Source organism: Phacochoerus africanus, chromosome 2, assembly GCF_016906955.1.
Source record: "Phacochoerus africanus isolate WHEZ1 chromosome 2, ROS_Pafr_v1, whole genome shotgun sequence".
NCBI lineage: Eukaryota > Metazoa > Chordata > Mammalia > Artiodactyla > Suidae > Phacochoerus > Phacochoerus africanus.
The window spans coordinates 229,918,029-229,945,763 of record NC_062545.1 but is presented as its reverse complement, the minus strand read 5'-3'; the positions used below and the strand labels follow the sequence as shown (position 1 = coordinate 229,945,763).

At 38.2% G+C, this 27,735-nt stretch overlaps 1 protein-coding gene across 1 annotated transcript in view; it reads left to right on the top strand.

Moving 5' to 3' along the window:
* The window catches only part of TRPM6 (transient receptor potential cation channel subfamily M member 6), a 147,950-nt gene that overhangs the window by 104,341 nt on the left and 15,874 nt on the right, over nucleotides 1–27,735 (top strand). The window contains exons 28-38 of the mRNA XM_047769235.1: nucleotides 3,863–4,995; nucleotides 5,141–5,253; nucleotides 9,805–9,928; nucleotides 14,117–14,208; nucleotides 16,125–16,183; nucleotides 17,988–18,013; nucleotides 21,103–21,153; nucleotides 22,611–22,676; nucleotides 24,521–24,807; nucleotides 25,066–25,148; nucleotides 25,891–26,096. Coding sequence (XP_047625191.1) covers nucleotides 3,863–4,995; nucleotides 5,141–5,253; nucleotides 9,805–9,928; nucleotides 14,117–14,208; nucleotides 16,125–16,183; nucleotides 17,988–18,013; nucleotides 21,103–21,153; nucleotides 22,611–22,676; nucleotides 24,521–24,807; nucleotides 25,066–25,148; nucleotides 25,891–26,096 — 2,240 coding nt within the window. The remainder of the gene's footprint in view (nucleotides 1–3,862; nucleotides 4,996–5,140; nucleotides 5,254–9,804; nucleotides 9,929–14,116; nucleotides 14,209–16,124; nucleotides 16,184–17,987; nucleotides 18,014–21,102; nucleotides 21,154–22,610; nucleotides 22,677–24,520; nucleotides 24,808–25,065; nucleotides 25,149–25,890; nucleotides 26,097–27,735) is intronic.

Below are 27,735 nucleotides of genomic sequence, written 5' to 3'. Positions count from 1 at the left end.
GGATCCTATCCGCATCTGTGACCTGTACCACAGCTCACTGCAACGTCAGCTTCTTAACCCACTGAGTGAGGCCAGGGATCAAACCCAAACCCTCGTACAGCCTAGTTGGGTTTGTTAATCTCTGAGCCTCAAAGGGAACTCCCGGAGTTCCTTCTTGATGGCGCTATCTCATCAGCCCTCTTTTTACATGGTTGTCCTTGTGGACGTCATTCTGGGGAGCTCATTAATGAAATGTGGGGGTGGGAAGGTGAGAGCATTTTCCTGTGGTAACTGAGCAGAGGTTTGAAGAGGGAGGGCATGGAAGATATTTGCATGCTTTATTAATATTAGGAGAGTATTTGTATGTATGCTTGCCTACTTCTGAAGAAGAGATAACCAATATCCTTACAGAGTTAACAGTTGTAAAAACAGAAAAATGAGACCATTGTAAGGCTGTTGCATATCTTACTTTCTCTCTTTGGAATGTTGGCTGCTTTTTGTCCTTGTGCTATAAGCCAGCCTGCCCCTCTCTCCGTTCTATGGAGTAAGATGTTAACTAGGTCTTTTCCCCTATTAAACATGTTTGCGTACATTGTATGTGGGGAATGGGACATCTAAAAAGAAGTTTAAACACTTTATCCTAATGGGCATTGTGACACAGGAGAGTTGCAGTTTGAGCAGGTCCTAGGGTCATTTTGCCTTGAAACCATACTGAGAAGCATTTGTGAGCAACTCCCAGTATGGAATCTGTTGGTGTGATTCATTTAGTCCCCCAGGGGGCTCTAGGACCCCATAGAACTTTGCCTGGATCCCTGCTGAGTTGCTGAGAGGTGCTGCAGTGCAGTGTTTAATCGCTGAAGACGGAGTCACCCCCTCAGGGTTGGAAGCCTCACTCTGTCACTGATTATGAGACTGGCCATGTGACCTCTTGTTGTAAAAGGGATGGTAGTAATGCCTACCTTACAGGGTGGTCATGTGGATTAAATAAGATAATGTAAAACGCCTGGCACATAATACGCATTCTGTGAATATTATGATTATCATGATTGTAATTATACTTGTTATAATTTCATTTTTACACTAACTGATCCAGAGGCCCACAGTGAAATAATAACTGTACTGGTTCCTCCCCCAGCCCCAATTCTCAAACCCTGCATAGAGGAAACTAAAATTAAGAGAATTCATTTTACATGTCAGAAGGACTAAAAGATAGATTAAATTAATGCAGTTGGTAGTTGAGGAATAGAATTAAAATCTTTCATAGAACATTGAGCTTTAGAAAAATAAGTGTGTATACAAGCAAGAGACCCTGATTTGAGGGTGACCAGGTTATTTGTGTGACAGTCTATTGTGGTTTGTTACCTGTCCCTGTGAATAGTTGCTGCTGTCACAATAGACATCCCTTCGATGTGCCTGCTGCTAATGGAACTTAATGAGTCTCCATTACTGCTGTTCAGACCGTTCTGTTTTTGAATTAGATGAAACAGTTCACTGGATGGAGAGGCTCTAATTAAGCATATTTGGAAGGGAATATACGTATATTTTGTGCTCTTTTCTTCATCATCCTTGCCAATTCTAGTCTTGCAAGTTCTACAAGGTCAGAAAGCCTCTCTCTATATATTTTTTGTTGTTGTTGTTGTATTTTTGCCATTTCTTGGGCCACTCCTATGGCACATGGAGGTTCCCAGGCTAGGGGTCGAATCAGAGCTATAGCTGCTGGCCTACACCACAGCCACAGCAACACGGGATCCAAGCTGCGTCTGTGACCTACACCACAGCTCATGGCAACACGGAATCCTTAACCCACTTAGCAAGGCCAGGGGTCACACCTGCAACCTCATGGTTCCTAGTCAGATTCATTAACCACTGAGCCATGACGGAAACTCCTGTTGTCTCTTTTTTCCTTTTTTTTTTTTTCTTAGGACTACACCGGCGGCATGTGGAGGTTCCTAGGCTAGGGGTCCAGTCACAGCTACAGCTGATGGCCTACACCATAGCCACAGCAACACCAGATACAAGCCGCATATGCAATTTACACCACAGCTCACCACAATGCTGGATCCTTAACCCACTAAGGTGAGGCCAGGGATCGAACTCACATCCTCATGGAAACTAGTCGGATTTGTTTCTCCTGTGCCACAGCAGGAACTCCCTTTGTTGTCTTAATTTTAATTTCTCTGCTTACCTAATGAGATTGGATATTTTACCATGTTGCATTATCTTTTGTCTTTTTTGAATTATCTATTTGTGTCCTTTGAGGTCTTTGTTTTTTGTTTTGTTTTTTAAGTTTTATTGAATTATAGTTGATTAGATCTTTGTATTTTTTTCCTTAACAATTTGTAAAAACTTTTGACTTATAAAGGGATACAAATACTTCATTGTATTTGTTAGAATAATTTTCTATTTTTTTCTGTTTTAAAATTTTGTGTTTTATTTTGATGTGGACGAGTTTCTTTTTATGTAACCAAATATGATGTTATTTTGTAATTTACTTTATTGGTTGTTTTTGGTTTTTGTTTTTGTTTTTTGGGGCCATGGCCAGGGATCGACCCTGTACCACAGTTGTAACCAGAGCCACAGCGGTGACATCAGATCCTTAACCTGCTGAGCCACCAGAGAACTCCATTTCATTGATTGCTAAGCTTAGATAACTGAGTTAGTTTTCCTGGGGGTGCCATCATAAAGTACCAAAAACTAGGTGTATTACAACAATAGAACTTACTGCCTCACAGTTCTGGAGGTGAAAGTCCAAAATGAAGATACTGGCAGATCCATGCTTTTTTTGGTGGCTCTAGGAGAGAGTCTTTCTTCCCTCTTGAGCTTCAGTGTTCCTTGGCTTGTGGGTGTGACGGTCCAGTCATAGGGTGGTCTTCTCCCTTAGTGTCTTCACATTGCCTCCTTCCCTCTGTGTCCATATTTCCCCCTTTTATAAGGGTATCACTCGTATAGGCTTAGGGAGCTCCTTTATAACCTTATTTTAACTTAATTACATCTGCAAATACCCTACTGTCAAATAAAGTCACATTGCAGGAGTACTGCAGGTTAGGACTTCAGCATTCCTTTTTGGGAGGACACAAAACAAAGCCTATCCCCATACAAATGTATTTACAGAGATACACAGAGAAGTATTAACCAATATTTTCTTTATTCTTTCTAATTCGCCAAATGAAATAAATTTTACATTAATTTACCTTTGTACTTACATAGCTGAAAGTATCTTGTGTTACTTTTATATGAATCAGTGGCTGGACATCATAATTTTGGGTTAAAGTATTCAAAATAATTTAAAGATTGGCCTCAGGCTTTCTCTGAATGTAGGTTTCTTAAAATGGGTTTTAGTTGAAACTTGGGAAGCCTATTTGTACTGTGGACTTGGAATTTTATTTTAAAAGATTTATAATTTGTTTTTCCTAATTACATATATGACTATTGATTCTTTTCCTATCACTCTAGTTTCTTCATCAGGATTTCCTTACTCTACCAGAATAGCATAGTGCTTGACAATAGGAGGTATTAAAATGTTTGCCATGTAATTAATGAATATATTAATGAATACAAATGGGCTGATTGATGAGATGATTGAACGGATAACCAGCTGGAAGCTGGAAATGTGGTTCTGAAATATTGGAGAGAAATAAGGGCTAGAAATGTGATTTGCGACTTTCTTTATTAAGGTGCTAATGGTAATTATAAAAGTGGATGAGATCACCTAGGAGGAGAGTACATACATGTTGGAGAGATAAGGCAAAAGACAAAGCCGCTAACTTTGGGAAGCAGCTTAAACTGAGGAGCCACCTAAAGATGGAAGCAAGACAGGAAGAAAGTAAGGCGTGTTCCCATTGGCTCACTGTGTTTATTTTCTTCTCCCTCCCTTTGCCATTAGGGTTACAGAGATGTACTTCCAACTGAAAGAAATGAATGAAAAGGTATCTTTCATAAAGGACTCCTTACTGTCTTTGGATAGCCAGGTTGGACACCTGCAGGACCTTTCTGCCCTGACAGTGGATACCTTAAAAGTCCTTTCTGCTGTTGACACCTTACAAGAGGATAAGGCTCTCCTGGCCAAGAGAGAACACTCGCCCTGCAGGAAACTTCCCCACAGCTGGAGCAATGTCATCTGTGCTGAAGTTCTGGGCAGCATAGAGGTCTCTGGGAAGAAGAAATATCAGTGTTATAGCATGCCCCCTTCTTTGCTGCGCAGCCTGGCCAGAGGCTGGCATCCCACACACATGCAGAAAGGACCCTTTCTTGAAATTACAGAAAGAGAGACTTCAAATGTAAGAGATTACCAGGAAAAGCAAGAAGCAGAAACTAGTATAGCTGCTTCTGGGGTATCCCTGAATAGGCAAGCACCCCCAAAGTATGGCCAATTTCTCCTGGTCCCTTCTTTTCTAGAGCAAATTCCTTATTCTGTAGACACCAACTTGCCTGTGTCCAGACCATCTGTGGAAGCACATCCAGATGTGCTGGTGACTGAACATGTCACCGAGAGTGAGGTCCCTGTTCACCTGACGTGGCAGACCCCGAGTGTCTCGGCCCAGGGCTCAGTGTTGGAAACCAAGGAGCGGTATGAGTCACCTACTCAGGTACCGGCCAGACATGACAAGGGAGAGCAAATGGTCTCCACTTTGACTTGCACACCTGCACCCAAGAGAGTGACTTCCCTCCCTTCACAAGTCGAGAACATGCAAACTGGAGGTGGATATGTGAACTGGGCATTTTCAGAGGGCGATGAGACTGGTGTGTTTAGCGTCAAGAAACAATGGCAAACCAGCTTGGCCGCCACTTGTAACAGTGACTCCAATCGGAATGAGCAATGCCAGAGGCAGATGCGGGGCAGATCGCTATCTGATAACTCAACAAGACTGGCCCAGAGGGATTGCTCAGAGACGGGACCATGGCCTCAGCTGAACACATCCTTTCAGATCAGTCCTCCTCGTAGGAAGAAACCCTTCATTAGGAGTCAGAGTTTGAGATTGCACAGGGAGGAGAAATCGAAGACCTGTAAGATTAAAAGTAAGAAGGGCACATTTTTAAAGCCAGTATTAAATTCTTCCATTGTAACCATTCTCATTCTCCCTATCCTCTCAGTCCTTTCTGTGGAACACAATGGTTCCCCATACCATCTGAAACTTAATCATGTGAACCATTTCCCTTACAGATCTTTCACAGTTCTCAGAGATAGGTCGGTCAAAATGGATCAAAGCTAAGATGCTAACCAATGACAAGAAATTGTCACTGAAAAAGAAGAAAACAGAAGGACTACAGGTGCCAGTAAGTGTCTGTTATGTTTTTGACAATTGAGCTAATAACCTGTTTTAGCTTGGTTTCTCTTTATTCTAAAGTGCTATTACCAAAAAATAGCATTGTAATGGAAGGAATTACGATACGTAAATTTAAGAGTCTTCAGAGTGGATTTGCCTCAATTTATCTGTCAGCTCACATGTTGAAGGACATTTCTGTTTTTTCAGTTTTTGGCTGTTCCCGGCAAAGCTGTTACGAACATTTGTTTACCAGTCTCTGTGTAGACATATGTTTTAATTTCTCCTTGGTAAATATTTAGGAGTGGAATGTTAGAGTCATACAGTAAGCATTTGTTTAATTTTAGGAAAAACTTCCATTCCCACCAGTTTATGAGTAGTGCTTTTGAGTTCCAATGGGGCACATCCTCACGCATTCTTAGTAAGCACAGTCTTGCAATTTAGGATATGAGCGAGTGTGTAGTGGTATCTCACAGTGGTTTTCATTTGCATCTCCATAGAGACTAGTGCTGCTCAGTATCTCTTCATGTGCTTATTTTCCATCCGTGTATCTTTTTTTGGTGGCATGTCTGTTCAAATCTTCTGTGCATGTTAAAAATTGGGTTATTTGTCTTATTGTTAGGTTGTGAGAGGGTTTTTTTACTTTCATTTTTTTATTCTAGATATAAGCCCATTATTGGATATATGTCTTGTAAATATTTTCTCTCAGTTGGTGGCTTGCCTTTTATTTTTCACAAATGTCCTTTGAAACATATACATTTTTTATTTTGAGGAAATTCAGTGTTTGATTTTTTCTTTTATATCTATGCTTTTTATATCATATTTAAGAATCTTTGCCAATCCCAAGATCACTGAGTTTCTCTTATGTTTTCCTCTAGGAGTTTTATAGTTTTTGCTCTTACTTTTAGGTCTAGCACCCATTTTGAGTTAACATTTGTATATGATGATAAAAGGAAGGATTGGGTTTCTTTCCTTCTTTCCTTCCTTTCTTAAATACAAGTATCGAATTTTTCTATCTTTTTTTGTGGTAAAAAGTTTATCTTTTTCTTGTAGAGATATGTGGACACCTTTGTCAAAAATTAATTGACCAGGAGTTCCCATCGTAGCAAAGCGGATACGAATCCGACTAGGAACAATGAGATTACAAGTTCAATCTCTGGCCTCGTTCAGTGGGTTAAGGATCTAGCCTGGTGGTGAGCTGTGATGTAGTTCACAGACACAGCTTGGATCTGGTGTTGCTGTCACTGTGGTGTAGGCCAGCAGCTGTAGCTCCGATTAAACCCCTAGCCTGGGAACCTCCATATGCTGTAGGTGTGGCCCTAAAAAAAAAAAGCAAAAAAAAAATTAATTGACCATATAAATCCACAATATGTGTGTATCTATTTCTAGGCTCTATTCTGTTCAATTTATCTATATGACTGTCTTTATGCTAATATATCACACTGTCTTGAATACTGTAACTTTATAATAAGTCTTGAAATCATGTGTTGTATGTCTTCCAAATTTTTTCTTCCTTTTCAGAGTTGTTTTGGCTACTCTAGTTTCTTTGCATTTCCACATAAATTTAGAATCAGATTGTCACATTTTACAGACAAGCCTGCTGAGCTGAGTGGAATTGCTGTGGATCAGTTTGGGGAGAATTGGCATCTTAACAGTAATGAATTTTCTGATTCATTAGCATGATATATCTATTTATATATTTAATTTCTCTCAGTAATGTTCTGTAGATTTTAGTATACAGGTCTTATACTTGATTTCTAAAAAGTATCTTTATGTACTTAAACATTTAATTTTATTATAAATATGATTATTTAAAATAATTTCTGATTTTTTATAATTTTAAAAAATATTGATTTTGCATTCTACAACCTAGCTAAACTTGTTTGAGTAGGGTTTTTTGTGATACTTCTTTAGAATTTTCTATATAAATAATCATGTTATCTATAAATGAATGTGGTTTTACTTTTTTCTTCCAAATCTGAATGTATATTCTTTTTCTTACCCAATTACACTGGCTAGACCCTCTAGTACAACACTGAATAGAAGTGTTAAAAGCAGATATCCTTTCCTCGTTTCTGCTCTGAGGGGGAAAGCCTTTAGTCTTTTACCAGTAGATAAGATGTTACCTGTAGGTTTTTATGTGGATGCCCTTTATCAGGTTGAAGAATTTGCCTTCTATTCCTACTTTTCTGAGAATTTTTATCATTAACGTATATTGGCATTTGTCAAATGCTTTTCGTGCATCAACTCACATGAACAGATGATTTTTATTTTTTATTATGTTAATATATTAATTAATTTTATGTCAAAAGTAAGGTTTAGAATAGCAAATCAACCTTGCTGGGATGAACCCCACTTGGTAATGATGTATTATCTTTTTATTTTTTAATTTTTTGTCTTAAGGCTGCACCCATGTCATATGGATATTCCCAGGCTAGGGGTCCAATCAGAGCTACAGCTGCCATTTCATGCCACAGCCACTCCAGATCCAAGCCGCATCTGTGACCTACACTGCAGCTCATGGCAACTCCAGATCTTTAACCCACTGATTGAGGCCAGGGATCAAACCTGCATTCTTATGGGTACTAGCTGGGTTCGTTACCAATGAACCACAACAGGAACTCCCTGTGTTATCTTTTTTATCTTTTTTATATATGGTATGAATTTTGCTAAAATTTTGTTACAACTTGTTTTACAGCTATATTCTTGATAAATATGTTTAGCTGTCTTGTCTTGTAATTTCTGTGTCTGGTTTTGGTATCAGGGTGATGCTGGGCTTATTGACTGAGTTGGGAAGTGTATCCTCTTCATTTTTCTGGGTGAGTTTGTATAGATGTTATTTCAATCTTAATTTTTTGGTAGAATCAACCAATAAAACCACCTTTGTGGGGAAGTTTTAACTACAAATTCAATTTCTGTAATAGATATAGGGCTATTTAGGTTATCTGGTTTCTCTTTGAATGAACTTTGTGTCTTTCAAGACATTTGTCCATTTCATCTAGGTTGTTAAATTTATTAGCATAAAATGTTTATTATGTTATCTTACTATCCTTTTGCTATCTGTGAGATCTGAGTGATAGAACTTCTCTCATTTCTATATTTTATATTTGTGTTTTCTCTTTTGTTTTTTGATTAGTTTGTCTGTAGGTTTATCTGTTTTATTGATCTTTTTGAAGAACCAGTTCTTAGTTTTTGTTTTACTTTGAATTCTATTTCATTGATTCCTGCACTTTTTTATTTCCCTATTCTGTTTACTTTGGTTTAATTTGTTCTTTTTTTTTTTCTTGATGGTTTGTGAAGGTAGAAGTGTTGGTCACTGATTTGAGACTTCTTTTCTGGTATAGGCATTTAGTGCTATAAATTCCTTCTAATCATTGTTTTGGCTATATCATACAGATTCTGATATGTTTTTATTTTCATTTAGTGTATCTTTTTTGGAGAGGTGGGAGCATATCCATGGTATATGGAAGTTCCCAGGCCAGAGGTCAAATCTGTGCCACAGCAGTGACAATGCTGGATCCTTAATCCACTCAGCTATGAAGGAACTCCTTCATTTGTATATCTTATTATTTATTGTTAGGAAACCTTAGATCTGAGTTGACGATTCTGCAGATTCATTTTTCATATTCTTAATACCCTGCTTTATATTTCTATTCTACATCTATTTTTCCATATTGCAATATGTATGCATTTTTAAAAGCCCCTCAGACTCTTCAGAATGAGAAGCAGAAGCAAAGAGATAAATATTGAGACAATCAGGTAAAATCACCTTTTGGAAGAGGTATTTATCTTGATGAAGAGTCTTTTTTTCAGGGGATATGCCACAAGTTGCTAGAACCCCATGAAATAAGAATTTCTTTTTGAAATAGTTAAAATGGCAAGATTTCAACTAGGAATTACAACTGAGCTCAAGTACTAATAACTTGCATTTGTTTGTTTTCTTGTAGTTTATCAATTTATCCCACTTCTTCTCTGCCCCTGGAAATATATAAGGCAGCCGTTATTATTAGCTATCTACTGTTTTAGTGATGAAGGATACGAAGCTCATAGACATTAAGTGACTTGCCCAGTTTGTATAGCTTCTAAGTGACAGAGCTAAAATTCTGTCACGTTCCTTTGGATCTAAGCCTTATGTTTTTATTGTTGCTATTGTTTTGCTCTATACCAAGTGGTTTTCAAACTGTGGTCTCCCGTCAGCATTAGCACCACCAAAAAACTTACTAGAGGTTCAAATTCTTCCTCCTCTAAAACCTACTGAATCACACCTCCTGAGGGTGGGACCCAGAAACCCATGGTTTAAGACAGTCCAAGGTGATTCTGATGGACACTCAAGTTTGAGAAGCCTTGTTCTCCACCCTGATTCTCAGTCATGACTGCAAATAGAAAAGTGACATGGATGCTTGTGTCCTGGCTGCTTGAGTGATGGGAGCCCAAGGCTTCCCAGGTGATTTTCATGTGCAGCCAGTGTTAACAACCACTGCTCTTCAACCTGGTTCCTTTATTAATGTGATTTGAAATATGTTCAGATTAATGTCACTGTATTCCAATGTGTCTTTTTCTCCAGGTCATAACAGTCAACACCTGCCCTCAAAGTGATCAGTTAAACTCAGAGCCAGGAGAAAAGAAGATCTCAGGAGAACAGGAGTGTTGGAAAGACTGGATCCCAGTGTCCAGATTGAGTCAGATAAGTATGTGACAGTCTATACTCTTCTATCCCCAAAACCCTGGTAGAGTTTCCTCAGGGTATACTCTTTAGACCAATGAGAGTCCATGCTCTTCTTTCAGGTGAGGATGAGAGGATGAGAAGATGGTCATACTCTCTTAGGAAAATACTTTTTGTTTTTATTTTTTATGAAAGTGACAAAATACTATCCCATTTGTTTCATGGAATAGTTGTCATAATTCAGAAAAAGCAAAATTAGGAGTTCCTATCATGGCATAGCGGAAATGAATCCGACTCGGAACCATGAGGTTGTGTGTTCGCTCCCTGGCCTCGCTCAGTGGGTTAAGGATCTGGCATTGCCATGAGCTGTGGTGTAGGCTGGTGGCTACAGCTCCAATTAGACCTCTAGCCTGGGAACCTCCATGTGCCGCAGTTGCGGCCCTAAAAAGACAAAAAAAAAAAAAAAGAAGAAAAAGCAAAAATAAAAGTAATGAAAATCTAGATAGTCTCATATTCTGAGCTGTTGAAACTTAGTCAGAGAATGTTCATTTAGTCTTATTTTTGGGGTGGAGTTTTCTAATTTTACAAATTTGTTGAAGTTCAAGTGACATTGCTGTATGCCCCTACACAGAACTCAGTGGATTGAATTGTATTTGGTTATTTACTGCTGCTCACATATAATGTTTATTCCACTGGTGCATATCCCTTAAGCTTAATAACAATATTTTTAGAGAATAGAAGACAGATCGATAAACTAGGAATAAAGACTATGAGCTAGGCATAGAATGTGAAATAAGCCTGGACAGATGAGATAAGGGCAGATTATGAACAGAATTGAGAACAATAATATGAACATTGAACTTCTTGCATTTGATAGCAGGAGAACTTTACTAATTTTTAAACAGAAGGGGCTATGTGATTAAAGGTCATAAATATTTAACATTTTTGGAATACTAAACTTAAGATGCAAATAGATAGTGTATTGAAATCTAAGTTACTATGCTTGTTTAAAACTTTGCTTGCTCTATGGTCACTGGTTTTCATCCAAGGAGTGATTTTGTCCCTAAATGCACCCACTTCCCAAGTGTCTGAAAATATTGTAAGACATTTTTGGTTGCCACAATTAAAGGGGAGGAGCAGTTGTTCTTGGCATTGAGTGGGTAGACGCCAAGGATGCTTCTCAACATCCTACAGTAGGCGAGACAGCAAATCTCCCCATCCTACTCCCCCCCCGAAAGGAATTATCCCATCTAAAATGTCATTGCTAAAGATGAAGAACCTTGGTTTATATTTTAAAAAATACTCAATTTTTAAAAATTTGAACAACTTTTTCTTTTGTTTTTATTTTTTTCCATTATAGCTGGTTTACAGTGTTCTGTCAATTTTCTACTGTACAGCGAGTTGACCTAATCACACTTACACACATACATTCCTTTTTCTCACATTATCATGCTCCACCATAAGTGACTAGATACAGTTCCCAGGGCTACAGAGAAGAATTTCATTGCTGATCCATTCCAAAGGCAATAATTTGCATCTATTGACCCCAAGCTCCCAGTCCATCCCATTCCCTCCCCTCCCCCTTGGCAGCCACAAGTCTGTTCTCCATGTCCATGATTTTCTTTTCTGTGCAAAGGTTCATTTGTGCTGTTTATTAGATTCCAGATATAAGTGATGTCATATGGTATTTGTCTTTCTCTTTCTGACTTAACTTCACTCAGTATGAGAGTCTCTAGTTCCATCCATGTTGCTGCAAATGGCATTATTTTGTTCTTTTTATGGCTGAGTAGTATTCATTGTGTATATATACTACATCTTAATCCATTCAAAACATACTCAATTGTTTATTGAGAACCAAGTGGACTCTACTGAAAGAGACATTAGAAATTTCGATTTTTCAGAACCCCTTCAATTTACAAATATGAGTCAAGAGTTTAGTTGTCTTAAGCCACACCATTTGCTAGAGCCCATGGTTTTCAAATCTTATACCTAAATATATAATTCTAAAACCAATGATAAATTTTTTCATTTTATTTGTAAATGTATATTTACATTATATATTTTAATAAATAGTCAAACCAATATTTAAGTTATTATATATCATTCTTAAATTATTTGTTTTTTTAATTGAGATTCAATTAACATATAATAGTGTACTAGTTTTTTTATTTTAAAAATGTTTTGATTTTCATTTGTATTTCTTTGATGATAAGTGATGTTGAGCTCCTTTCCATGTGCTTTTTAAGAGAATTTATTGGAGTATAGCTAATTTACAATTTTGTGTTAGTTTCAGGTGTACAGCAAATTGAGTCAAGTTGTTCAAATTAAAAAATTTTTTTAAAAATTTATGCATAAATATTAACCCATTCTTTTCCTGTATGGGTTATTACTGTATTAGTTTTACAACATAATTATTTGATATATGTATATGTTGCACAACAATTAACACAGTTAGTGTAGTTAACATCCATCACCACACAGAGTTAACACATTTTTCTTTCAATGAGAACTTTTAAGATATATTCTCTTAACAACTTTCAAATATACAATACAGTTTTGTTAACTATAGTCATTATGCTGTACAGTACACCTCTAGGTATTTATTTATCTTATAGCTGGAGTTTGTACCTTTTGACCATCTTCACTTGTTTAGCTCACTCTCCCATTACCCAAATTATTTAAGTTCTTTCCAATAAATTTTAAACAGAGAAATTTGGGGATGGCAGGAGGATTCTGGGAAAGCATCTCATTTAAGTCTCATTTAAGAAAGGACTGAAGTACATTCTGAGTTGAGAATTTTATTTTTTAAAAACTTGTCTAAGTTAAGAACTAATTGAAAAAGAATTTTAAAAAAGTTTGAGGGTGGGAGGATACCCTGTCAGGTAGCTATTTCTAAACACAAAAAGTAAAGTTCTGAGGAAATTAACTGTGACAAGTAAATGCAGAGTGTTAGCTTTTCCTATGGGTATTTTATTTTAAATATACCTGTGCTATCATTGAAATAATATTTATCATAATTTGATATAAAAATCATATATGAAATTTTGTGATTTTTTTCCAGTAGCCTTTTTGCATTTTTTGTATACTTTTTTTTTCAGCGTAAAATATTAGGAAAATAATTATGACTGTTGTCTCCTACATTTAGCCAGGGACTCTTAATAAGTATTATTCTCATAATTAATCCAACCAAGTACTTCTTAAATTATTGTTAGGTACCTACTATGCACCAGTGACTCTTTAAGTACCAAGTATTAAAAAATAATAACAGTAAGGATCCTTGTTGGGCTTTTTAAGGAAAAAAAAAGAAAAAAAAAAACTAAGACTATTTGCTGGCATTCTCTGCTTTCTTTTGTTTTGTTTTTGCTTTTTAGGGCTATGTCTGCAGCATATGGAAGTTGAATCAAAGCTTCAGCTGCCACCCAATGCCACAGCCACAACAATGCTGGATCCCAGCCACATCTGCCACCTGCACCACAACTCACAGCAATGCCGGATCCTTAACTCATGGAGTGAGGCCAGGGATCGAACCTACATCCTTCTGGATACTAGTTGTGTTCATTACCACTGAGCCACAATGGGAAGTCCTGTTTTATTTTCTTTTTAAAGTAGCCTACTCTAATGTTTGATGTGGTTATTAAGGAATTCTTAACAATTTGGACCTCAAATGTCATGCATTTTAAATAAATCATGGATGATAGGGGGCAGGAGGAGGTGAATGTGAAAAGAAAACTATTAAAGGTTTTTATAGGAGGATAGGGTTTATGAATAATTTAACTTTTGACTTTGATAGAGAAGTATGTATCTGTGGCATATGGAAGTTCCCAGGCTAGGGGTCAACTTGGAGCTACAGCTACCAGCCTACACCACAGCCACAGAAATGCCAGACTCTTAACCCACTGTGTGAGGCCAGGGCTTGAACACATCCTCATGGATACTAGTTGGACTTGTTACCCCTGAGCCACAATGGGAACTTGATAGAGAAGTATAAATTGTTCTAAATGTAAAGGTAGCTATCGAAGACTAGAAATACAATATATAGCTTTCAGCCACTTGACTAAAAAGGACAAAGGACTCTTGGTAAAATTTGCTAAAAAGAGAAAAAAATACAATATTCAAATTTAGATGTTTGCACTGTTCAGATCTTTTATTTGGGAACTGTGATTTGAATTTAACACATTTTCATGTATTTAATTTTTTTCTTCTTTTTAACAAGGTCTAGAACCTTACATATATCAGAAATTGAAAACTCAAGACACTGAACGGCATTCTGTGCAAGTCAGTGATTATTTAAGGCAGTCTCGAGAGGTAAAAACATTTTATTTGATACTTTAAAAGCACGGTTTTTCACTCCCTCTCCTCCCACTTTATTCTTTGCTTGTTGTTCTAATTTGTATAATTTATCCACCCAATAATTTATCCTGAGTATTTTTAATATGAAAGAGAAAGACCTCAGGAATTTTTGAAACTGTCCTCAAATATATAAAAGGTGCCATGTGGAAGAAAAATAAGATTTTCAAACACTCTTAAGAGGTAGAGCTAGAATCAACATATAGAGACTACTGGGAGACAGATTTCAGCCCAATTTGAGAAAGAATTTTTAGCATTTGGAGCCTTCCAAGGATGGAATGGTTTATTTCTGGAAGTATAAGTGCCTCACTTAGTGTAGTTAATTAAACAGGCGAAGCAAACTTCTTTGCAGATGTGTTGGAGGGGATTTGGACATTATAGGGTAAAGGACCCTCAGTGTTTCTCCAACACTGATTTTGCAGTCTGTTTTTCTTACCATTTGCAAACATGTGCCTGTTTTATTGCCATCCACCATGTGGGAAGCACAATCTAGTTAGACTAGCCCAAGAAATCTAATTTTGGTTCTGGTTTGAACATTATCCCTGTGACCTTGGGAAGTATATACATATTGCCCATGTGAATGTATACTAACAACCTCAGATGTTCTTGTGGAAATATTATCTGTGAAAGTAAAATATAAGACAGCTTGAAGGTAACTGGAGGCAGGGACTTGTCTGCCCTGGCCAGTCCCAGCTCTGCCACTTCTTCAGTTTCAAAGCTATGTATATATATACATATATACATATATATATATATACACACATCAGTATATACACACACATATACATCAGTATATACACATACATACACATCAGTATATACACACACACACACATCAGTATATACGCACACACACATATCAGTATATACACACACATACACATCAGTATATACACACACATACATCAGTATATACACACACATACACATCAGTATATACACACACACACATCAGTATATACACACACATACACGTCAGTATATACACACACATATTCATCAGTATATACACACACATATTCATCAGTATATACACACACACATACATCAGTATATATACACACATATGCATCGGTTAACCTATGAACTTCATTAGCTGTATTTCTAAAATGGGGTTAATGCTATCCTTACAAGATTAATCATGGATAACAAAAATAACACCAATGGGAGTTCCCACTGTGGCTCAGCTGATTAAGGACCTGACATTTTCTCTGTGAAGATGCGGGTTTCATCCCTGACCTCACTCAGTGGGTTAAGAATCTGGCATTGCTGCAAGCTGCAGCATAGGTTGCAGATAAGGCTTGGGTCCGGTGTTGCCATGACTGTGATGTAGGCTGCAGCTGCAGGTTTGATTCCACCCCTGGCCTGGGAGATTCCACATGCCACAGGTGAGGCTGTAAGAGGGAAAAAAAAAAATTAGTAGATTCTAAGTAGGAAATAGAATGAGATAAATTCAAGGTAATATTTGAAATATCAACTGAAACAATAATTACTGATGATAGGACATAATTATGGAATAATCAATGTTTCTTGTCAACTTTGACCTTCTTTCTTTCTTTCATGTAATTAATTGATTGTATACGTTCACTCTCATTTTTGTAAAAACTATTATATGTTACATTTTCTCTTTGATGTCCCCGTAAAAGTAATTTCATTCTGTTAAAAATCAGTCACCACACTGAGTTACTCATATATTGTGCTAACATTCTGCATCCTTCTAGCAGAATTTAGTATGTTTAGTAAAAGAAATACTGAGCTAGAGGAAGGGAAAAAAGAATTGTACCTCCAAGGAGGTACAATTGCAAGTGTATTACTAGAAGCTTGGGGTGGGAGAGTGTTGCGTGAACATGTAATGACCTTTCCCTTCTGCTCAGGATCTAAGCAAAAACTCTTTGTGGAATTCCAGGAGCACCAAAGTCAGGAGGAACTCTCAGTGAGTATTTCTAAATGTCTATCTTTAAGCATCTTTGGCTTCTATTTTTTTTTTTTTTTGACCTGATTGGGAATAAAGGTTTAATTGGGTCAGAAAAGGAGAAAAAAAAAGTGTATGTCCAACGACAATTTCTTTCTTTTGCTAGCAAGAATGAAAATCATTTATTCTCTTAGTTTCCCTGTTTGTGGCAATGAGGTCTCACCTTATTGCCTTTTAACAATATAATGAGGAGTTCCCGTCGTGGCGCAGTGGTTGACGAATCCGACTAGGAACCATGAGGTTGCGGGTTCGGTCCCTGGCCTTGCTCAGTGGGTTAACGATCCGGCGTTGCCGTGAGCTGTGGTGTAGGTTGCAGACGCGGCTCGGATCCCGCATTGCTGTGGCTCTGGCGTAGGCCGGTGGCTACAGCTCCGATTCAACCCCTAGCCTGGGAACCTCCATATGCTGTGCGAGCGGCCCAAGAAATAGCAACAACAACAACAAAAGACAAAAAAAAAAAAAAAAAAACAATATAATGAGACATAGACTACTGTAGTGAATTAAGCATTTGTCTTTTTAGTGTCAAAAACACACATGAAATAATGAGTATCTTATTTTTTCTGGTAAATAGTGAAATTTGCATTAAAAAGTATAAGTAAATCTGTCTCAACTGAAAAAGAGACAGGAATGAAGATAGTTTTTTCAAATTTTTTCCTTTTGATTTATGAGGCTGATCTTTTTGGTTTCTCCTTAGGATCCTAATTGTTTGTCAAAGCAGTAACAATTTGAGAAGGTTTAAGACAAACGAGAGCAAGGAAGTCAGGGGTAGAGAGAGAGAGAGGAGATAGAGAACTCACATTGTCATAGACTTGAGTGTAACTTGAAAACTAACCAAGCAAAGATTATTCTATTTTGTTTATAGTATTTTATGGATTTTTCTAGTTAACATCATCAAATTGACCATCCATACTGCTATAGGAACAGAATTGAAAAGCATCTCTTATCTACAGAGGGCCAGTGATGCCAGGCAGGTGGAATGTGACTGTCAGCCTACAGTCAGCACTGTTTGGGATGACCTTTTCTCTTGCGCTCCCATTGAGGTCTCTCTGTTTAAGGCCACCTCTAGTCTTAATGTGTACATGATTTTCTTCTCCCAAAGGTTCAGTAGTTTGTGCTCATGCAGAGTAGTGGGTTATTGCAGCATGAAATTAAACAATAATTGTAATTGTACTTTCTTCCCTAAGGACTTTAAATACTGGAAATATTCTTTGAATGCATTTATTCTGACTTGCCCGTGGCCACTTGTGCACTTGAGCAGGGCACGTAACAATTTAAAGAGAGATAATTTCAGCCTGTGAACATTTAGGGGCCACGTGGGCTAATGAAACTGATTTGTAGGCTTGTCCAGAGACATTCAGAGACTCATTTGTAGGCATCTGCTTTTCATAGTTCAGGAACCCTTTAGTTTAATTGATCCAGAACAGCACAAACACAGTTAAATCTTATATACGTTGTGTGATCACACAGCTAATTAAAAACAAAAACCAACAACTGCTTCACTGTTAGTTTAAGGCATACACAGGAAATAAACTATATGCATATCTGGTGCTCATTTTTCTATGAGAATAATTGTAGGGTTGTAAATTGTTTCTTTATTGATAAAGATGGGGGTCAGATATTATATTCTTCCTTCAAAGTAATACATTCATATGTATATGCATATATATTTATAGACTCCATATTATTACTCTTTTACACACTTTTCCTTTCTTTGATCATTTAAAAATTTAAAGCATTATCTAAACAACTTAAATTTTTCAAACAGGTTGAGAAGTTCAAATGAAGTTGACAGTAAGTTTTTATATTTTATCTTTTCATTTTACTAATGATGAGGTTTGCTTTCTTGCTGAGATTTTTATAATTCTTGAAATCTTTTTTCTTATGATTTGTATCTGCTCTACAAAGTGGCAAGTTCAGTAGAAAAGTAGAAAGTTGTATGTCTTTCTCCAGATAAATTAGGACTGATGTCTGGTTTAAAATTTTTTGAATTACCTGTTTTCAACTGTCCCAAGTTGCTAAGGAAGACCAAGCCACACAAGACACCTCCCTGGTGAAGCCTCTCTCAACAAAGTTCACCACAATCTGCGAGCTTCTTTCCATCTTCTTGACCCTCCATCCGGATTAGGCATCTTTCTCATCTATGGTCTTGTTCCATCCCACTTTCTTGGATTTTCAGTACCTTCTGTGCAGTTGATTAATTCCCCAACACCTATAAAAAAATTTAAGTCATTTTCTATACAAAAGAAGAAAATATCTTTTTGTTGATTTTATCTAGCTTTCAAACTGCCGTTCCTGTTCCTCACCTCCAGGTTAACTGAAAGTGTTAACATTTGATCATCAGCCCTGGTGTCAGTGTGCACCACTCTACTCATAACTGCACTCTTCCAGCCAAGTCATAACACCTCATTGAACTCATGGCATTTGATGTTGACCTTTTTATCCTTCTTGGTACTCTGCCTTTTCTAAGTTTTGTGAGGCTCTTCTTTTGCGCCTAATTTTCTCTTTCTTTGTTGACTGGCTGTTGGTCCCTTTGAGAGCCTCCTCTTTCTTTACCCAATCTGGGGACCACACTCGCTTATAGTCCTCTTTCTACCCCCCTCTTTAAAAGCTATCTGTTTTGCTCTACCCTATTGCTCCTCCCTAAATCCTCCACCATTTGTTTTCCTAAATAAAAAGTATATTCTCTTTTGCCCTTGAATTTGTGTTAACACTGTGTTTGTTTTTGCTCCCTTTAAACTTTTCCCTGAAATTTTCTTTCTGAACAATAAATCATCACTCATGTGAAACCATAAATGGCAACCCATTACCTACAGGATGGGCTACAAATCCCTTATACTTTCTCAATGCTCTCGAGTCCCTGGCCACACTCTGAATTTCCAGGCTCATGTTTGTGAGCCCTTTCATTCAACATTTCTCAATGCAGAATGTGACTACCCACCTATTAACATCTCTACACAGTGTCCAGAAGGCATCACCAACAAAACCTTCCAGCTCCCTTCTCTGCCATCTCAGGAAATGGCAACTTTATCCCTCTAGCAGCTGAGACCAAAGTCTTGCCGTTGTACTTTTTCATATCCACACATCCAAACCATCAGCAAGCCTTTTCAGATAGATCAAGAATCTGATCACTTTGTTACCCTCACATAGCACTTTTCACCTCCTTGCTGGATTGCAGGATGGCCTCCATACTATCTCTCACAGGGAGTCTCTTTCCAGAGAGCAGCCAGAGTAACACTTTCAAACTCAAAATCAGATTGAGTCACTCTTCTTTTCAAATGGTGTTCCACCTCACTCCATAAAAGCAAAGCCCACACACCGTCTACAAGGCCCTACTGATCTGCTTCCTCTCCTCCAACTCTCCCACCTCGTTTCCTCTCAGCATGATCCATGATCCACCCTGGCCACCCTCTCCTTCATATAGCAAGTGTGACCCCGCCCCATGATTTTTGCACTTGCTGTTACTTCTGCCTGGAATACTCTTCATTTTTCCATATAACTCACTCCCTCTCTTCCTTTGGATCTTTATCACATTTCACCCTATCAGACAGGTCTTTCCTAACCACTGTACATAATAGAGTAACCTCCCTGTCCCCTTCTCTCGATATACTACAATACTGCATTTATTACTTGTTCACTTATTTTCTATTTCCCTTTCCTAGAATGTAGATGGAGACTTTATTTTCATTAGTGCTCTTTATTTCAAAGGTGGACTGGTACATGGCACACAGTAGGTGTTCAATAAATATATGTGGAATGAATGTGCAAAAGATCTCACAGCTCCTTGAGTGGTGAAGCCAAGATTGAAACTCAGTTTCGTCAGATTCAAATGTCCATATTCTTTGAGTACTTCACATTGTTTGTCTCTGAAAGTTTCCAAAGCCTCTGTTTACCTCACTATTATTACTAAGCAAACTGTATTATGACTCTGGTTTACATGTATTTCCCATTTGCTTTTCTCTAGGGTGGGAGTCACTTGTTATTCACATCTGTCACATCCAACATGACCCTTAGTGGGGGCTAAATACTTTAAAAGAAGACCAAATTGAACTTAGGAAGGGACAGTTTTTTTCTAATGAGCTTACTTTTTACCTAGCACCCCAAAAGGAAGGGATTTTTGTTCCTTTCCTTATCCAGCAACAAGAAGCCAGAGAGATCAGTGAAATTGGGCTCATTATGCTGCTTACTCTTTGAGGTATAAAGCAGTTACCACCATGAGACTAAAGTTCTCCACTTTAATTTTGATTTTATGAAGTGGCAAAACTGTTGCAAAGGATTTCTCTGGAGCCTTGTGATTTAGAACTTGAGCAGGTAGAAGAGAACTGGTTAAACTTGCACGACGTGCTCCCAACCCACAGTCCTTCTATAACGAAACAAATCCCTTGCTGTCACATTCTCCATCTCTTCCTTTGTTTCTGGTATATACCTCTTAATGTGTTTTCATCATTTTGTTGTCATTTTAAGTCAGTGAAGTAGACTGCTAATAACTTGGTATTAATAATGTCTTTATACGGATACTGCATCTTGGTAGGGAGCTCAGAGAATTGTGCTTTTGGGATGTCATGAAGTGTGATGGGCAGCCGAGTGCCTTCTGCAACCCAGAGGTGTAATTGGTTCAGAGGAAATATATCTTTGAGGCTAATATTAGCTGTCTTTTTTCAATTCCCTATATAAATATGTTTGGAGATATTGCATTGATGATTGGAAGCTGTCAGGATACCATGCACAATAATGTGGTTAAAGGATATCAGGCAATCTTTTTCGAAAACCAAGAAGCCATTCTGATTAACCTGTTCAATAATAACTTTGAAGGCAATATATTCATAAGCATGTATTTATCTCCAGCCAAGTAATTAAAATGCCAATCTTCTCTGTAATTTCAGAAATCTCTGCCTCCTTAAAAAGCCCTCAAGAGCCTCACCATCATTATTCAGGTAGGATGCATGTGCACACAGATGTGTCGGCTGAGTTAGACGTCTCTGACTCTGCATTTGGAAATAGAAACATTGATGAATTGGTGGTGTGGATATGGCTCCAACTTGAAAAGTTGTTGTTTACTCTGATAAGAGAGCATTCAGATTTCTTAAACACATAGTGAGGATTTAAGAGAATTTGTATTACCGGGAAGTTCCAAGTTGTAAATAGGTAAGGCGACTTTGAGATCTGCAAATTCCTTACAAGCTCAAAGCCAGCCCAGAGCCAGAGATCTTCGTGTTTTGCACTGGGGAAGGGACGGGCCTGAGACTAGTTCTCTGGAAGGGTTTTGTACTCTTACTGGGTCCTCAGTGAACATAACCACTGAATGAATGCCAACCCTACAGGGTAAGTTCAACAAAGACACCTTCAAGGATGTTATTAAACAAGATGTCAAGGGTCTTAACTCTCTTAAGCAACATCACTTCCTAGTGCTTCAGTTGTCTTTCTTTCAAAGTGGGAGTAATTGTGCTTGCCCTTCCTAAGGAACAATCTGCCAAAGGGCTAGCTGAGAATAAAGAGGGAAACACTTTGAAATGCAAAGCAATATAACAAGCAACTGGATTCATGCCATTGGGTGGTCTTTTGGGCATCACTGCTGTCGGCATTGGATTAGATGACACATGGGAAAACTTTTTATATGATTTAAAAGCTCGGTATGTGAGTAAAAGTGTACTGGTGTGATAATTACCAGTATTATTATATCAAGGTCGTGTGTTCAGGGTCCAGTAATAGGCTACCTTATCCTGAATTCTTTGTAGTGAATAGTGTGTCAGTGGGTTCCAGACTCCACATTCCAGGCTCTTGTAACTAACTGGGTCTTTTGGCTCTGCAGTAATCTGTTATTTTGACTGCAGCTGTCAACTTAAAGTCTCTGGTGAAGAACGCTATAAATCATATTGACTCTGATCTGTTAGGATATGACTCTTAACAGGAAAATGCAGATCACTTGTTTCTAATTAAAATTGGTCTTTAGCTCTCTCTGGGAAAAGAAGATGAACTCTGCAAAATCAACAGTAGAGGTCCCCACAGTCCATGGTGCATTAGATTTGATCTGGAAAAGAAAAACCAGAGAAGTGAAGACCACAGATTAAAATGCTCTTTAAAAGAACGCTTCACATATGGATGGATTATTATGATATTTGATATTCAGGAGAGTGAAGGTGATAGCCCTACATCAGAACATGTTATATAATCTCATATAATCTATTCCAAAGACTGAGGTATCCTGCTGGTTTAAGACATAGTTTAAGTACTGTATTGTAGATAATATTTCTGATAAAGAAAAAAATATAAGATCCTTGAAATAAATTATTTTAGTATTATATGAGTATATTGATGTGTGTTGGGGGGAGGCTTTCTTTAAATTTGGCCCACTGATGCATACTTAAAGTAGTAAATCTGCTTTTGTTTGCAGCCATTGAAAGGAATAATTTAATGAGGCTTTCTCAGACCATACCATTTACACCAGTCCAACTGTTTGGTGAGTGCCATTTCCACCTTCTTGAGGTTGTGCCAGGGCAAAAGCATAACATCTGGGTAAATCATAGGAGAAACCACTTTGCATCATTTTGGTTGAAAATATTCTTTTGCCCACAGTTGCAATTTGTTGACATAAATTTCCTCAAATGGAAAGTCTTGTTAACTGCCCGGCTGGCATCTAGGGTCAAAACCTAATATACTATGGGGATGGGACCTATAATGAGCAGCAGTTGAGAGGAAAAGCAATAATGTTGCACCTGGCATTCACTGATTTAAGGCTGGAAGTGAGTAGAAAAGAACCAACCAAGCATGTGTAATAAACAAGGAAGCATTAAATGTCAATATGGTAAAAGCTAACAGACATCTAAAGAGAAATGCTTTGTATATTGTTTTTTATTTGTTTGTTTTGTTTTGTGTAAACTAATTGATCTTTACTCAGAGAGGAAATTAATTTTTAAAGGCTGGAGTAATAAGGAAAAACAAGCTCGCGTAAGCCAAGGCTACTGCAGTTTTTCTATTCTGACAATTGACAAAATAACAAGGGTCCCCACGTTGTCCTAGATTAATTCTCTCCACACTCTTCACATGGGGACAGATCAGGTGGCTTCTAATCATTGATGCAAATGCCTTCTCCTTCCACTTGGCTCCGTGGGTGGTTTTATACCTCAGTAGCTCTGTTCTAAATCCTCTAGGTATTTAGAACTCCAAAGAGATCTTCAGTGGCATTTGTCTGGGCACCACGAATAAATATTGGAAAACATGTTACTAAGCATTACCTAGACACCTAGACATGTTCTTTGGTAAGCAATTAAATGCAAGAGTAAGCACATAGATTCTTCTCTTGGTAAAGAAAATGCAGAAGTGTAGGGAGAAAATTAAACACAGGCTGGACAGAAGTTGTATAGAATATGTTACTTCTGTTAGGAAACATTTTACGCTGTATTAGGTGAAGTCCAGGCTGAATAAGAATTGCTCCCTGTTCAACAGCCTAAAAGTAAAAGTGTCGAGCAGTAAAAAGAACATTTGTGTGTAAAAACTTTGAAGTGGGACCTTAGTTTGCGTCTGAGGATCTACTTCATATTAGCCAGGTTAACATATTTAATCTTTCAGCAACCCAGTGAAGTGAGTGTTACATTCACGTCTCTTTTACTGGTGAGGAAAGTGAGCCTTTCAGTAACTTGTCCAAAGGCACAAAGGAAGGAGAGGCTCTGGGGTATGACTTTGGCTCTAAGTCCTGGGTTTAACTCTGCATTCTCAGTGGGGTAATATCACTCCCAAGGGAGCAAAATTATCTTTTTCTTTTTATATGTAAAGCACACGCATACAGAGTACATAAACAGGTATACGTGTATCTTTGGTATTAAAATGTTAGGGAGCAATTAGGGAAAAAAAAAGTCTAAAACAGCTCCTAAGGGGAATGAATGATAATAAATGGGACTAAACTATCTCTTTGAAAGTATTTGTCTTTCTGAGTCTTGCTGTACAGTATAAATTGGCCTAACCTTGTAAATCAACTATAATTTAATAAAAAAGTATCTTTTAACAAATAGTATAGAAAAGTATTTGTCTTTAACAGCCTTGCTATTCTGATTTTGTTTTTGTCTAGTTATAGTCTATAATAAGAACAACTTAATTCTTGTATGACATCTAACGCCTTTTCCGTTCTCCTCCCTCCCTCTGTACTGGACTATAGCATGACCAGATATCTGTACTTGACCCAGTAGATAAAATTCCCATTCCCCTCTGTTCCTTTGAGAAAGTGAACTTATTCTGAGTTGATGTTTAGGATGCTGATCATGGCACAGACATGGATTTCATTGAACCCCTCCCCTATACTCCTTGCAGCAGGAGAAGAAGTAACTGTCTACAGGCTGGAGGAGAGTTCCCCTTTGAACTTGGATAAAAGCATGTCTTCTTGGTCCCAGAGAGGGAGATCTGCAATGATCCAGGTGTTGTCCCAAGAGGAGATGGATGGTGGCCTTCGCAAAGCCATGAGAGTCATTAGCACCTGGTCTGAGGGTGATGTCCTCAAGCCGGGGCACGTTTTCATTGTGAAGTCCTTTCTGCCTGAGGTTGTGCAGACATGGCACAAAATCTTCCAGGAGAGCACTGTGCTTCATCTTTGCCTCAGGGTAAGTCAGAGGCCCAGAGCCCCGGTGTATAGGTCAAAGAAAGGGGATCTGGCTCCCTCCTGGCTGAAGGCCACTTCAACCCAAAGGATGGCCTGTAGCCTACTCTTTTTTTGAAGGTGGTGGTATTTCATTATTTTGGTTTTTGCTTATGGAGTGGATAAGGCTAAAAATCACACTCGGGAGGCCTCTGTGATCATTAATTTGTAAGCATATGATAGTACACATTTTTTAAAAAAATAAATACTCCCTATTTTGCAGGAAATTCAACAACAAAGAGCTGCTCAAAAACTGATCTATACCTTCAACCAAGTGAAACCACAAACCATTCCCTACACTCCAAGGTGAGGAAATATGGGCACCCTGGCCCTTCATTTAAAGTAGGAATTTCTATCAGTTTTTCTGCAGCCCTATTAGTCATGAGAAATACTAGGCCCATGGGGGAAGTAAGTTCTCCATGACCTTAACTTTGGTGTCTTCCTTCCATAGTTCTTGGAGACAGTAAAAAGAGAATTAGACTTCTCAGGGGTGCTTTGGTTAAATCATGAATTTATGTGGCTAGAAAAGAAAAGATCAAGCAAAGACCATGACTAACCTCTCAGCTGTGAGAACAGGCAGATCCTGGGTGTGATTGCAAGTGTCCAGAAACATTATGACAGAAAAACACTACTATTCTTCTTCTAATATCTTACAGAAATTAGGAACTTTAAAGGAATGAATTCTTGTTACTTTCACTTGAGTGTCTCCATACACTTGCATTCATTTAGCAAGACAGATCCTAAATCCATGCTGAGGACTTACAGTAAAGTTTTGTCGTTTCATTTATAAGGAACTTCATAGAGCTTGGCAAGAAAAGTTGAGTCCAGTACTCATAAGGTGTTCCTCACAGAGAAGGAAGGTGGGCAAGCATGGGGAAAAACTCCCATTCTTCACATTCTGGTCTTTTAGCAGAAAGGCAAGGGCATGCACATTAAGGCTTCATCAAACTAGAATTAAGCAATCTCCTCTGCTGCTGACTGTACAGTGATATAAATCCCACCTTTGCTGTCTCATAGGGAGTCAGTGGCCTCTTTCTCCCCCTCACAGGTTCCTGGAAGTTTTCTTAATCTACTGTCATTCAGCCAACCAGTGGTTGACTATTGAGAAGTATATGACTGGGGAGTTCCGGAAGTACAACAACAACAACGGTGATGAAATTGCCCCCAGCAACACCTTGGAGGAGCTGATGTTGGCTTTCTCTCACTGGACCTATGAGTACACTCGGGGAGAGCTGCTGGTTTTAGATTTGCAAGGTGATTGACAGCCGAGGATTTGATACCATAAGCATGAAGCAAAGTTCAGGAAACAGGAATTGGTTTCTTCATGTCATAGTCACCTACATCTGATCCCAGCTCTTTACTTACTCAAAGCCATAGTTAAGGTCTTTCAGTTGGAGACATTCCTTGGCACTGTGTGCTTTTTTTAATTTGAAAACCGAAGAGGGTATTTGTTTTTTGAATTTATTATTTGTGAAACTGTCCTAAGTGGGAGAAACCAGACAAGTGTCCTGAGAAATCATGCAAAAATCTGGATGGGAAATGTATGGATTGCTCTTTCTAGCTTTGAAGGGAGGCGGATCCATTTATTTCAGAGACATTAGACAGTTATGATCATGAGCATCTACTGTGCTGTTTCTCACTTAGATCAAGAGAAAAGAGAAAAATACAGGCAGATGATTAGCTGCCTAAGATTTAAAGGCATCTGAAATTTTAATCTAAAGGAGGAATAATTTTGGTACCAAATTTCCCAGTTTGATGGCTTTTCTTTGGACTTACGTTCACACTAACACTTAGACATATGTTTATACTCAGAGGAAAGTTTAAATTCTGGTCACTTTTCATGTTTCTGAGCTCAGTACTTGAGCAGTTTATAGTTGAACTTGCTCTCTTTGCTGTGTACCTTGATACAACATCTCAAACTCAGTCTGAGAGAGGCGACACAGTGCCTTCTTATTTAGTGGCAGTCTTTGATCAGAGCATCTTTCCACTATCAACACCTCACATGTGACTTATAATCCTGCAGCACGAACGGAGTATCTCTAGCAGGCTTTCCTTGCAGGGACGGAACGATATATGTATTAAGGTCAAAGTTTAGTCCCTGGGCTCACTGACTGGGGCTTTGGTTTTAAATAAGGGATTTTAGCCCAGGAACTTTCATAGAAGTTATCTCATTTAGTCCCAGAAGCAGCACCTTGAGGTAGACCTTATGGGGAATTTAGGCCCAGAAAGTTTAAATAATTTGCCCAAGGTTGCACAGCAGCTTAAGAGGGAGCCAAGATGCAGACTTAAGCTGGTTTGACCATCCATGTTCTTTCCTTATTCACTGTGCTGTCTTTTATTTCTTTACAATTTTCATACCCATAGGGCATTACTGTGTTCTGGTTCATTTTAAAAGAGCGGTCCTTTTTCTTGTTCTCTCTGACTTTGCCGTCTCTCTAGACTTGGGATTCTGTGCTGAAAGCCACGCTTGGAGGCCAGAGATGGTCAAGATGAGCAAGCAATCCTGGGGCATCGTGAGCAATGCCCACTAAGACTGCAGAGCTATTCGAGTGAAATTTGTGCCATGTACTCAAGGGTGTGTGTGTGTGTGTGTGTGTGTACACTTCTCAAACTACACATAAGTCCTTCTGTCCTTTCAGATCTGTGCCATTCACAAGGTTGAATTGTATTTCTAACCTTCAAACGCAATATTGTAGGAAGCCATATAAACAAAGTTAAAATAGTCAAGATGATTCAGCTTTTAAACCAGCAAGTACATGATCCATGTAAGCTCAGCACACTGATGCCCAAGGCATCTGTTTTTGTAGCTCATGTTGGGGGAAAGGCTGATTGTTTTCATCTGTGCTTGAGTGTCTGTGCTTTGAGTTTTGGGTGGAGATGTTTAAAAAAGCAA